This window comes from Solea senegalensis, linkage group LG11 (genome assembly GCF_019176455.1).
Source record: "Solea senegalensis isolate Sse05_10M linkage group LG11, IFAPA_SoseM_1, whole genome shotgun sequence".
Lineage (NCBI taxonomy): Eukaryota > Metazoa > Chordata > Actinopteri > Pleuronectiformes > Soleidae > Solea > Solea senegalensis.
This window is the reverse complement of record NC_058031.1, coordinates 19,988,807-20,002,136: the sequence shown is the minus strand read 5'-3', so window position 1 is coordinate 20,002,136 and position 13,330 is coordinate 19,988,807. Positions and strand designations below refer to the sequence as shown.

General features: G+C 40.5%; 1 protein-coding gene across 3 annotated transcripts; it reads right to left on the bottom strand.

Moving 5' to 3' along the window:
* Positions 1–686: 686 nt before the first annotated feature.
* Positions 687–13,275, bottom strand: znf341 (zinc finger protein 341). 3 transcript variants are annotated; one of them, XM_044037596.1, is made up of 16 exons: positions 13,230–13,275; positions 11,923–12,042; positions 10,780–10,970; positions 9,740–9,889; positions 8,100–8,414; positions 7,823–8,006; positions 7,414–7,507; positions 7,197–7,287; positions 6,506–6,716; positions 5,600–5,850; positions 4,649–4,857; positions 4,145–4,241; positions 3,928–4,060; positions 2,012–2,123; positions 1,864–1,934; positions 687–1,359 (listed from the first exon to the last, which is right to left on the bottom strand). In XM_044037596.1, exons 1-16 carry the CDS (start codon positions 13,258–13,260, stop codon positions 809–811), a joined length of 2,811 nt encoding a protein of 936 aa, XP_043893531.1. In that variant the 5' UTR covers positions 13,261–13,275; the 3' UTR covers positions 687–808. The 3 variants fall into 3 exon arrangements, with proteins under 3 accessions (XP_043893531.1, XP_043893532.1, XP_043893533.1); XM_044037597.1 differs by having other exon boundaries at positions 7,414–7,504; XM_044037598.1 differs by having other exon boundaries at positions 11,932–12,042.
* Between the last annotated feature and the right edge of the window lie 55 nt (positions 13,276–13,330).

The window sequence follows — 13,330 nt, the reverse complement described above, 5'->3', positions numbered from 1 at the left end:
CGTATAGAAATAGTGAGCTACAGATATGGATCACGTTGATTTCATTGATTGTTTACACACACAGTTTGAGAAGGCACCTGCTGGGGGAATGTCTCGTAGAGGAAGAACACATTGAGCAGTAAGTCAGATGTTAAAAGTAACCACATATATTGTTTAACATAAACATATTATTCGCAGTGATGAAAATAACGTCTTACGCAAATAAATTAGATCTTTTATACGTTACAAATTGTATTACAGCTATATACATAAAAACACATACAAATATACAATACGTGTATGTGAAATAAATGTCACAACACAATTATAAGTCTTTTACATTTGTAATTTAATCTGAAACCATGTATAACGTGTACGTAAAGCTGCAGTGCGTAACTTTTGATGACTTTCCTTTTTTGTTGTTGATGTTGTTTGGCCTCTGTTAGGGAGTGTGTGTGTGTGTATGTGTGTGTACAGCAGCACCACAATCACTTCCTGTGTGCAGTGGGAGAATGTTGCCGTGTGGAGCTGATAGTTTATTACTAAATATATTGTGAGTGAATAACGCACTACAGTTTTAAACTCATATTTTCAATATAAGACATTTATATGGAGACTTTACTGTGGCTACTAAAGCAGAAGGACGTGGCCGGCCGGTTGTCTCAAAGACTAACATTCACTGTGTAACAAAACCCACAAATGAGGGATTATAGTTTAAATAGCGTTTTAATTTAAAACAAATCGTTTCCCAGACTCTTTTTCTACTTCTTCTTTAAATAATGGATGTTCCGTCGTGTCCAGAAAATGTCCAGAGAGGATGCTAACATGGCTACAAACACGGCTGCTGCAAACAGTTTTGTCCATTGCTCTGAATCTGCTCCATTGCCTCACAGCCATGATCCAACCCGTCATCCTCCTCCTCCTCTTCTCTTTCAGTCTGCTCTTCCCTGGTGCTGATAGACATGGCAGCCTGACAACCCTCGTCGCTCCTCCTCTGCTCTCTCTCCTCCTCTTCCACCTCCTCCTCTTCATGTCTTTCTAAGTGGTCAGTTCTGCCCATTTCATCCTCATGTCCATCCTCTCCCACAGTGCCAGGCCTTTTTGCTTCTGCGGTGTATCTACCACACCTCCCGTCATCTTCCCCATCGTCCTCCTCTGTCATCTGGCCTCCCTCTGCCTCTCCGGCGCCTCCTTCAGTTCCTGTCCCGTTGCCGGACGCAGGGCATTTGTGGTCTCTGTAGTAGCTCTGTCGGGTGAAGCCCTTGTTGCAGGTGGAGCATCTGAAGCGGTAGTTGTCTGTGTGGGACTGTTGATGCTCCAGCATGTGAGCTCTGCGGCTGAACGCCTTCTGACAAAACAGACACTTGTAGGGTTTGATACCTGGAGAAGAGATCGGGAAAAATACATTAAGAAAAATCAGAGTGATAGTGCTGTTTATGTTACAAATAAAGGCTTTACTGGGGTCCACCTGTCTGCATTCTACAAAAAGTAATTCATCTTCCCGTACAACATATATGGGCATAAAGTTTAAGTTATACAAACAAATAGACAAAAAAATGGACAATAAAAATGTAATTTTAAGGTAATACTATGCTCATTTCATACAATATATACATAAAAGATGACAGGTTTACAGGATTTCTCTGTAACGAGCTGTTTTTAAAGGTGTAAAATTATCATTATAGGTCATTCGAGATCAAGGAAACGTGTTAAATTGAAATACTGGCACAGCCTTTCTTCAGTTCTGTCTCAGTTTGTTTTGTTTTCTCTGCTCTATGATGTGTTGGTGGAGGTGGATGATAGGTTTGTCTAAATGAGTGACTGATAGTAAACAGTGTCATTTTTGTTTAACTGCAGATACATCACTTGTATTTATTCACTCACCAGAATGTGACAGGATGTGGGCCTTGAGTTTGTCTGGTCTGTTAAACTCTTTGGTGCAGCCCACGTGTGTCCTGATGAGAAAACACACACACACAAGAGTTAGCATCAAGTTTAATAAGAGTAAAACAAGAGAAAATAAATGATGTACCTGAAGGGACACTTGTATTTCTTGAAAGGCTCGTGGATGAGCATGTGTCGCTTCACTTTGTCCTTCCTGTTGAACGTCGCCTCACAGAGGGAGCATTTGAACGGCTTTTCACCTGAGGAATGGGAGTAAGCGTCAAACTGGCGTCTACTTTTACTCATCATTTACACAGATGTCACGTCAGCTAACGTCAGCTAAATACTAACATTATGGGATGCAAAAAGCTCTTTTTCTGAATGAACAAGATAGTTTAAAACCTGAGAAACGCACATTGCCTTCTTGAGATCTCGATTTAATGGAAGCAAACAAGTTGTGTTTTTTTTGTTTAACTTTCATCCACTTTTGCTTTGTTTTGGGTTTGTGACTGTGCAGGTGGGCGTGGCTTGGCGTGGTCAGCTGCTCAGTCACAGGTGAACTAATTGGCACAGCTGACGCTGTTTCGTAATCATGCTCTCGGAGGGAGAGGGACTGCTGCACGTGATGGAGAAGAGTTTTGAACAATCTAGGTTTATTGTTGGTGTGTGTGCAGCCATCTCAGTCTGTATTGTGTCGAGAGAAACCACAGTGGCAGCGAGACCTGCTACAACACCTGTGTGTCAGAAATGCTCCACTATATTAACCCTTAGAGCATTGAGGCTGCTTTTTTCCATGACCGTGTTAAAACTTATAAAAAGAGTAAAGAGTAACGATATTTGCGTTTTTTTTAAACATGTATCGCATCGGCATCTATTGTGGTTGTTTTTTATTTTTGTCTCACGCGTTCACGCAGCCCTGTGTTGAGATGCTGAGAGCACGTGAGGTGCATGCATTGCAGCCTACCAACAACTCCTCTCCATGAGAGAACGGTAAGTTTTCAACTTTGAATGTATTTTTAGCTGTCTAACTTAGCTGTATTATTGCCTTATACTTTGGAAGTGTCACTCTGACTGAGAGCGGAGCACTCTTACTGAGCCAACATCAGGCAAGGCTTGGTGCAACATCTGCAATACATTGTTTGCCAACTGTTTTGTTAATAAATGTTTAGTTTTTTTTTTGGTTAAATTGAGACTTGTGTAACATTTGTTATCATCGTGTCATTTTTATCATGTAAATGGAGGGATTTGCAATGGGCTAATCTTCCATGTGGAAAAAAGACTGATGTCAGATTTCTTGACAATAGGATTTAATTCTTAAAGGGTTTACTTTTTCAATGATTGGTTAACTTTAATTCCCACCGATTTTTAAAAGTAAATTGTTTGGTAAATGGAGTCAGATTAAATGTTTACTTTATTTTGAAAAGGCTTTTTGGGGAGAGACTGTTACATGCTGCTAGATAATTCCTCCCCAACAAATGTGCAATAGAGAGCAGCACAACCTACAGGCAGTCTGATGTAAAAGATTTTCTTTCTGTTTAATTTAACCAACTATATAAACACACCTGAGCAAAAAGTACTCCAAAGTTTCGGATTGAATTTGTGAAATTTGGAAATGCGTCACAGTCCAAAGTTCCCTTTGTTATCAACAAAATAAAAGAAATCTGTCTATTTTGTGACTTTTGCACAATTATCGCTACTCCTGCTTTTTAAAAAACAATTTGCGTTTATAAAATGAATCATAACTTTAAGCCAACAAAAACTAATTTTGTAAAGCCTGAAGATTAATAAACACAGTTTTGTATCATTCCTGCGAGCAATTTACCGGGTGCACCTGCGGCACAGATCCATGCTGGGTGAGCACTAAGGGTTAATGTAGTGTTCCCCCTCTCGCTCTCTGAACTGCCCTGTGATTGGTCACTACCCAATAGTTTCATTTAGACCACAGGAAATCACTGGTGTACCTGACAGGCTGCATAGGTCAGATTTACTCAAGGCAGGAAACGGAGCCTATAGCAAGTGCAGAAAGCTACTTCTCTCAAAACTTATATGAATGAACTTTCAGACCTGAGTGGATTCGAGTGTGGAGTTTGAGGTAGTGCTCCGTCTTGAAGGCCTTTTTACAGATGTGACACTTAAACCTCCCTCCAACGCCGTGAGTGGGGAGGTGGCGTCTGAAGTACCGCTCGCACGGGAAAACCTGACAAGGTTTGAGAAGTGAACTTAATGCAATCAGAATCTTTTCAATCTTTTATCTCATCTCCCACACCAGTGCTTGTTTTACCTTTTGACAGTGGGGGCAGGGGAAGTTGTGTGAGGCAGTCAGCAGATGTTGTTCCAGTGCTTCCTGAGTAGAATATCTGCTCTGACACTTCACACACCTGAGGAGAAGGAGAAGAGAGTGTAAAGACAAGTTAAAGAGCAGAGAGGAAGAAAGATGAAACAGGTGTGACCTTCTGTAATGATCGTAGTTCGTCCACTGCAATGACATGTGGTACATGTCTGAGATGGTCTTCTATATACCTCGGTTGTAACCCAGGACATTATTGTGCATTAAAAATCCCAGTCGATCATCATCTGAAATACTTAGACCAGCCTGTCTGGCACCAACAACCATGCCACGTTATTTAAATCCCCTTTCCTCTCCATTCTGGTGCTTAGTCTACATGCTGCTGTTTGATTTGCATTGAGAAGCAGTTGCACGGGTGTACCTTATAAAGTGGCCATCTAATGTTGAGTGTTTGCACTACAATCAACTAATGCAATTCTGCTATTATTATACACTGACCTGTAGATGGTGGTTTCCTTGCGCGTGTTTTGCTGTGGGCAGAAACAGTGGGAGTACTGGTGGACGCCCAGCTCAAACAGCGAGGGGAAGACCTTGCTGCAGAGGTGGCAGCGGTAGGTCAGCTGCTCCTGATGCGTGCGGGTGTGCTCCAAAAACTGATCCAACTTCTGGAAGGTCTGTGAGCAGGACTTCAACACACACTTGTAGACCTGCAGGGAGGGAAGCAGGCGTGTATTCAGGCGTGTGTAATCATCATCAAACGCATGAAACTCATACTATGATGATCCAGAAAGTGCAATAATAGCCCCATTACTATCTATATAAGTGCAATACCTCATATGCACAATCCTCTGTTTATACTGTAAATAGTAAACACTCTTAATATTTAATATTTAGTGTATATTAAAATGCATGTCTATAAGTCATTACCTTGACTATCTTTGGACTATTTTATTTTACATACCCTTCAGGCAGGTGCTGCAGATCAATCTATACATGCACAAACAAACTAAGCTTTTTCCCTCATATCATCGCCTGTATCTCATCAGTCTGAAAACTTAGGACTTTGTGCACTTTGAACTTTTGAGCCAGAAAATCCAATCAAAGAGTTTAAGAATATTAAAAAGCATGGGTGTTTTTGAAGAGCAATAAAGTGGACTTGGCAGCTTTCCTCTGTAAAGATACTGTTGTTCAGCATCTCATTTTGAAATGTGGTCCTTTTTAGTTTTTAATAATTAATCTGGAGAGAGTTGCTTTTCCATCAGGGAGGTTTTACAGATGTATTTGTGGTTTGAACTACAGTAAAACCAACCACAATGGTCACTGTCATGTTTTATCTTTGCCTTGGAAAATCAATGTACACTTCTACTGTATCAGTATTCACCAAAAACAAACACAAAGCACATAGACTCACTGTCTTTAAATGGCTTTGTACCTTCTCAGTGTTCTCACCTGCTCCCCTTTGTGCTGGGTCAGGTGGGACTTGAGCTGGAAGTAGGTCTTGAACTTGCTAGCGCAGAACTGGCACTGGTAGGAGCTGTCAATCACAACGATCTGTTTGGTTTGACTTGGGCACTGTTGGCTCTGGTTGGACTGTGTCTGCATCTGTGCCGGAGGATGCCCGTTCTGCACCGCCTCCCCTCGGCTGCTCTCCACATCGGCCCGGGCGGCAGGCACGTTCTCCTCCATGCCAGCTCCTGCTTCTGTAATCAGTCATCGTACTTTACACTGAGGGCTGGAGCCATAGATGTGATGATACATGGTTTCAGCATTTCTTTGGTCCTGAATTTGTAGTAACTGTAACTTTAACTGCAGTGAACAGAGAGCAAAGGTCTGTTTGCTATGATTGTATTATCTTTTGTGGAGGTAGTTGTGTTGTAATTATCATTTTTAATGATTTCCGATTTGATCTTTAACATTTGTTAGCATTGTTCTACTTTTACAGTCTGCCCTTAAAATGTAACCCCTGCTGATAATATCATGGATTTAAACATGACTTATGAGTGTTAAAGGTCTTGTGGTGAGACTGCAGATTGTAACAAGAAGAAAGAACTCCACCTCCCAAGTGCAACTAGGGTCTGTTAGGTCTGCTGTATAAACACTGCAGTGCAAATCAAGGCCCACATTTAATGTTCATATAAAGAATTATTCTCAGGCTTCAAAAATCACACCGTTTGTAACGCAGTCATATACTTGTATAAATGTACTCATGGTTAGTTTATTCAAACTAAACCTGGTAAATCTCCCAAACCTGTGTAAATGTAATGGCTGAAATGGAGTTAAAAATCATTGAAATGTATTAATTATCATATCTTTTTACATTCATTGTGCATTATTTATTAGAAATGACTCATTTACCTGATTGGGCCACCTCTTCCTCCGCTTGTGTTTGACAGCTCTGCTGTTGAGGCAGTTCCTCCTCCTCTTCATGCTGTTCATGATGCTGCAGCTGCTGCAGCTGCTGCTGCTGCTGCTCAGCGCCGCCTTCCTCCTCTCTGGATGACACTGGCACCACCTTCACTGTGACTGGTAATCTTGACACTGTGCTGGCCACACCCATAGGCCATACCTGGAGGGTGAAGGCAGGTGTCAGGCCACATATCCTATCACACAATCCTGTTTTTGTTTAAAAAATGCATAAATTCTGCTCCAGAATCAATTGCGACCTATGCTACCGCCAGCATTTTAGAGCTCTCAAAATGGAGAAGTTTTAAAATGCTTTTCACACCTTGTCTGGTTCTCCAGTTTTAGCTTATGTTTCACTCTTTACATTTTTATTTTATTAAAGACTCTCTTGTCTGCTTTTACACACCTGTGACACTGATTCTTTCTTGTCAGTCACAACTGTTATAAAAACTGTCTTTCTTCTACTTTTCGTCATCGTTTCTAGTTGATAATACTCAGATAATTCCAGGTAAACAATTGCAGAGGAGGAAGGTAAAACCACATGTTACAGACGTAACCTCAAATCCTAGTCATTAGTTGTGTTAGTGATTGTATTTTACTGTATCACACACATCACTGTCCTGCAGATATCAGTATTTAATACCTTGTGTGTCTGCATGTGTTTCTTCACGTTGGACTTCTGAGCGAAGGCTCTGCCACAGACGATACACTGGAAGGGTTTCTCTCCGGTGTGGCTGTAAAATTAAAGAAAAAAAGAAAAGTCGTAAGTCTCAATTTACAGACTGAAAGAAGTCCGCGTCCTCTGGACAGACGTCAAATCGTAGATGGCTACAGTCTCTCATGTAGGGCCAGTGACTCACCTTCGAATGTGCTGCTGAAGATCAAAGTTTTTCGAGAAGATTTTGTCACAGAAATTACACTTGAGCTTTGGCCCCTTTCCTTTCAGCTGCTCTGCTGGGGAAAGAGATTCCGTGAAAGTGAATATTTATCCAACCATCATCATCATCATCATCATGATCCTTTTATCGACACGTGTGCAGTGTCATAAATGAATAACTCTATGGTTTACATTTTAAAACGTGGAGTGGTTTGTTTGTCTTGAGTGAATCTGAGAAGAAAAACACATCCTTTGTGGTGGAAGCCCTGGCACAAGCAGCAGTAAATTTAAATGTTTTAATGCACACATGTAGCATCTCTATGACTTTAAATGCAAATGTACGTTTGTATGTTTACAAACAAACTATAATATGTCTTTTCCTCCTTCCAGACCTGTTTCTCCATCTGGGCTCTTTTTGCTGCTCCTTGGCCTTTTGGGAATGATGACTTTTTCGAAATCGCCCAGCTCCGTCAGGCTGTTGGTGATGCTGCAGAGCTTTGTCTTGGTTCCTTGTTTTCCGGGGCTGTAGACAGGAGGAGTATTGAATGACTGGCTCTCCACACACTGACTGGGCACCTGAGGAACACGTACACAAACAGATACTGGTTTGTACTTACACATATCTCTTCATTACCATTAAAAGTTTCCTCCTACAGTTGCTTCACTCACTTGTACTGGATGGAAAGGCTGCAGACCCAGGGTGTGGATCTCAGCACCGCCACCTCCACCTCCAGCCATATGAGGCAGAGTGCTGTACACCTGAACCACAGAGTTGCTGTGACTCGCTGCCACCTGAGAAGAGAGCGACTGTGGCGTGGACTGGCCCGCTGACAGAGAGTGGGCCGGTGTTTGGCTTGGGGGGAGGGGGTGGGAGGACTGAGGCTGCTGCTGCTGCTGCTGTTGGTGATGATGATGATGGTGGTGGTGGTGGTGCTGGTGGTGCTGAAGGTAAGACACGCCCGCTGTGTGCATGCTCAGGTTACTCTGCAACATAAAAGGGAAATGGCTGGTATGAGCACAGTAACATTTAATCATTATACATTTATGTAATGTTTAAGCACTTTTAAGCAAGTTTGACACTTGTTAGGGCCCGAGCCACTAACAACGGGCAGTGACTGCGAGGGGACCCTATTGTTATCCTTCAGATTATTATTCTATCCGTGGTTTTCTGGTCATTTTTGAGGGCGTTAACGTGCATTAAAACTCCTGAAACTTGGCACGGCGGTCTGGTGAAAATGCAATATTTGCATGGTTCCCAGACCTGTGCGTTGCTCAAGGGCTCTATAGCGCCCCCTAAGGTGAAAACAGAATAACGACATAAAAAATGCACCAATTTGTACAAAACCCATCAAACTTGAAATGTTGTTGAAGGGTTTGGCGGATTCAAAACGGTGTGGCCACGGCAACCCTCGTCATTTTGATGGACAGTACTGTTGAAAAACCTTAGGCCACCACGACATTTGTTACAATAAAGACCATTTTTATTGACGTATTTATTAAAATACAACCAGAAAAAACAGGAAATATGTGTGCCGTATTATAATATAAATATATTAAAATAGGATATTACTTCTACAGGTTAAAGTGTCAAGTTTGTAGTGTGACAAACCCTTATACTTGAACAATAGCACGACCCTGGCCCTCTTAAACCTGGAGTGGAACCATAATGTTATCATGTGTCTACTATTTCATGTTGAAAATGACTGCTGTAAAAAAAAAAAAAAGCCTTGAGCCAGGTTTAGTCAAGACATACTTGAACGTTAATGTTCATGTTATGCATGTTATTAGAGCTGCAACTAATGATTATTTTCATAATCGATTCATCTGTCGATTATTTTCTCAATTAATCGTTTGGTCCATAAAATGTCATAAAACCTTAAATAATGTTGATCGGAGTTCATTAAACCTGGAAACGATGTTCTCAAATGTCTTGTTTAACTTTTAATGATTTCTTTGTTATCCAGAGCAAAGAAATGAAGGAAATATTCAAATTTAAGACGCTTAAACAATCGAGAATCTTGTTTTAATCGTGAAATTTGAACCGATTAATCGATTATCAAAATTGTTTCAGATCTACATGTTGAGTTTACCTCACTGAAAGCTTGCTATTATATGACAACTTTAAATCATATCATCCCATTCAAAATACCAAATAAGTACAGACACAAAATCCTAATTTTACATCAGCAAAGCCAACAACAATGCTAGTGCACAGTACTGTATATGAACAGCAAGCATCACAAACACTGGCTGGTGTCTTATTCTAGTGTCATAAACAATGTAACGTGTCACAAACACTGCTGTTTTACCTGTATGGGCGCCTGCATGGTGGCCATGGGCTGGTCGATGGAGGTGAAGGCCGAGATGGCCGACATGAGAACGTCGTCACTGACCAGCACGTTGCCTTGGACCAGAGTGTGTGTTAACGGGGAGGGAGGGACTGTGATGTAGGTGGATACCTGGTGTTTGAGGGCACAGTAACACGATCACAATCCACTGCAACTGAGACGACATGTCAGATCATTATGATTCTTATTTGCTCAATTATACTACCATTCCATTTATGATCCATATTGTTCTGACTCATAGACTGAATATGAAAATGGATGAAGCCGTACGGTTTGTAAAGCGAAGCCTGGTAAGCAGTAGGGCAGGAGTAGCACTTAGCCACCAGGGGGCGACTCCACTGCTTGCAAAAAGAACTGTTTGAATGGAAGTCTATGGGAAAGTGAGCCTCCATTTCACTTGATTTATAACATTAATAAATATTTTCTTGAGGAGTTGATGTCAACCACTAGTTCCAGCTCTTCTTCAAGGAAACATGAAGACAAATGTGTAAATGATGTTCCCATTCTGAGGAAATGGCACATATGAGTGGACATTAGTGTATTTGACTGCTAGGACCATCCCACACACGTCTGGTTGCAAGTGAGACCTGTGAATTTATGGTTTCAAAAGCAGACACTGTCGGTCAAATCACAACTTTTATATACAGTCTATGTTCCTCCTTCAAAAGAAGAAAATAAAGTTACAGAACAATCAAAGGTAAAACATAGTCTGTGCATTGTCTCTTAAAGCAGCTGCAGCTTAAACATTTTTGGTTTTCAGTTTACCAGTTAACCCTTGCCATTACTGTTGTCATTTTACAAATATTTAAAAACCAAACATTCCTACAGTTTTGCTTGATCTACATAGGGTTTTAAATTTGTCGTTGACAGAATGGTCACTTTCTTCATTGTCTGTCAAATAGTTAAGCTCATATTTACAAACTGTTACAAGCTAATGCTCAACTGATCTAAACATTTAGCAATCGGCCACAGTGAAAAAAACAAAACACATCTTTCTTCACCTGTCTGTTGGCAGGAGTCTGTGGTACAGAGCTGATGGATGGGACAGGTGTGTAAGCATTGGTGGAGGCCAAGGACACAGTGGACAGGGAGGGGGCATTAGACTGGCACTGCTCCCTCTTGTGTGTCATGAATGCTGGCAAAGAGTTGAACTGTTTTTTACACTTCCCACACAGGAACACATCCTCGTCGTCTGCAGGAAGCACAAACACAGAGGGTTGAGGCGATCGCAGCAGGAGAGATGGACTAACCCACCTGCACTGCTGTATGACACGGTTATAAATGGCCCTTTTGTTAACACTACTGTATTCACGTGTGGGATACAGAGTGATGATGTATTAATTAATTAAATGTATTAAAAAACTGAAAACTCTTTGAGAGTCTCAAAATAGATTGGCAACAGGTTCTCGTTGTATGGAGAACATCCAACTTCAAGGCATTCTTTTAAAGTAGGGAGTCAAACATGCATTTCATAGGGTTGCACATAAACATTCCTTTACTTTAAAGGCATTTTAATAGTTTATAAGGGAGCATCTTGGAGGTTTTTTTATCTTTATTGTACTATTAGATTAGAGTTGCAGTTGTCAAAAAGTGCAGTGCAGAAACAACACCTCACTACGTGTGACAAATGGAAAGTAGTAAGGACTGCTGCTAACACCCACAATCTCATGGTTTCAGATTCAACATTTTCAATATTTTCAGATTCAGCATAATTGGCACCTGGGATCTGATTCCTGTTGCCAAAGACTTAAATTGTAGTGCCATCACAGAGAGGGGCTAAAAATAAATGGAGCTCATGAACGAGCAGTAAACATGCCACTAATAACTTATAGCTATAGTCAAATAAATCAATCTCTAACAAACATTGTTCATATTCTGAATTTGATAAAACTGATGTCTGATTTCTGTTCTTGCTACATGATCTCCATAAGTATTAATCACATTACCTGTCTTGAAATTGTACCCGATTGGAAGTACATTATATAATTTGTTAAGACAGTATTCTTTTGAGTTAATTTCAGATACCAGATATCTTTATCTTTTATGTTTCTATCAAGTCAGCATAATCGTCTGATTGTTGGATTTGATTAATGTGTTTGTCTTGTCATCACATGGCTGTTACATGCTATGTTTGCAGTACATACAGTTCATACCCATAGACTGGATTGCAGGTGTCCCAGAAACATTCTGGTTGTTGGGGTCAGGAACTCCACCTTGACCATCCAGCAGAGACTGGACTGCCAACACTGTCTGGTTGTCCATCCCTTTAAAAGAAAGAAGAAGAATACAATGTGAATGCAGATTTTAGATTTTTAATGGGATTTGGGTAAATTAACTGGGGGTCCAGGACTAGCTAAGAACAGTGTTTGGCTAAAGATGGTGGAGAAACTGAATCTTGCTTGATGACAGGACACGTTTGCTCATCCATTAATGCTGTCGACAGGAACTTACTGTCCTCACGATCAATCTCACTATACCTTCTGTTCCTTCAATCCAAAAACAGGCACCATACTTCTTTCATCTGGGAGCTAATACTGCAATCTTACAGTATGCACAAAAAATATATAGAACAATGACAATAACAACAATAATAATAATAATCAGTTAAAGGGTTTTTTCTATACAATACAGGTCCACTTACTCTAGAGATCTTATTACACATTAGTGGAGCAAAAATGTAAAATATTTCATTGTACATTTAAGACCAATCTTTCTAACATTGTCAGTACTGCTTGATGTCGGCTGTTTAATGCTTTCTGTGTGCTACTGCCTGCATGCTCTGACTGATGTTTTTCTCCTGCTGTTTGTTTTATCTTTGCATAAAGTTATGTAATACCAGTTGTATTATCATTCATTCTAACATGGCTTTTTAAATAATAGTGTTAAATGTTAACAGTTGCAGCTTCAGTCTAGTCATTGTGTTGTATTCTTACTTTGCATTTTAGGTGTCTATTGTACTGCAGATGAAAAGCAGCCTTGTGACTAACTCATATTTACAGAAAGTTTGATATGCATATCATAATGACCAAATGAACAAATACATTATTGTTATAAAATATAATCCACACAGAATGCAAACACACTACTAAGCCTCGTACAGGAAGTATATTATGTTGCATATTACTGGACAGCAAGAGTAATGGGCCTGCTGCTAAGATGAGACATACTGTATGAATAACAGAGGGACATTTCACTGCCTGACTGCGATAGATGAGTATAATTTACAGTCAAGTGTCCACTAGGTTAAATTACCAATAATCTACCAATGTTTGTTTGTTTACAATTTTTGTCACTGTCATTCATGAAATGTTTTGATGGTTATTACAGTAATACACAAATTCGCACGGCTTCTTCACTCAGAAATGGGGGAGGTGAACTGATGTTGTTTGAAATACCCATTTACGTTTTAATTATATTTGTAATAACGCCGTAATAAAGAACAAATCCCTACCTTCAAGCACTTCAAATATTGCCTGCGCCATCTTGTCGCGCTCCAGCTGCACGATAGGCGTTTGATTAACTGGGGCTGCCTATTGACATACGCGCGGTTCA

Bases quoted from the DNA above. Each gene is read 5' to 3' on its own strand.
- znf341 (XM_044037596.1), bottom strand. From the start codon at position 13,260: ATGGCGCAGGCAATATTTGAAGTGCTTGAAG. The intron at 12,043-13,229 runs GTAGGGATTTGT...TTTCTTTTAAAG, and splicing joins AATATTTGAAGTGCTTGAAG to GGATGGACAACCAGACAGTG. The intron at 2,124-3,927 runs GTCTGAAAGTTC...CCCATTCCTCAG, and splicing joins CCACACTCGAATCCACTCAG to GTGAAAAGCCGTTCAAATGC.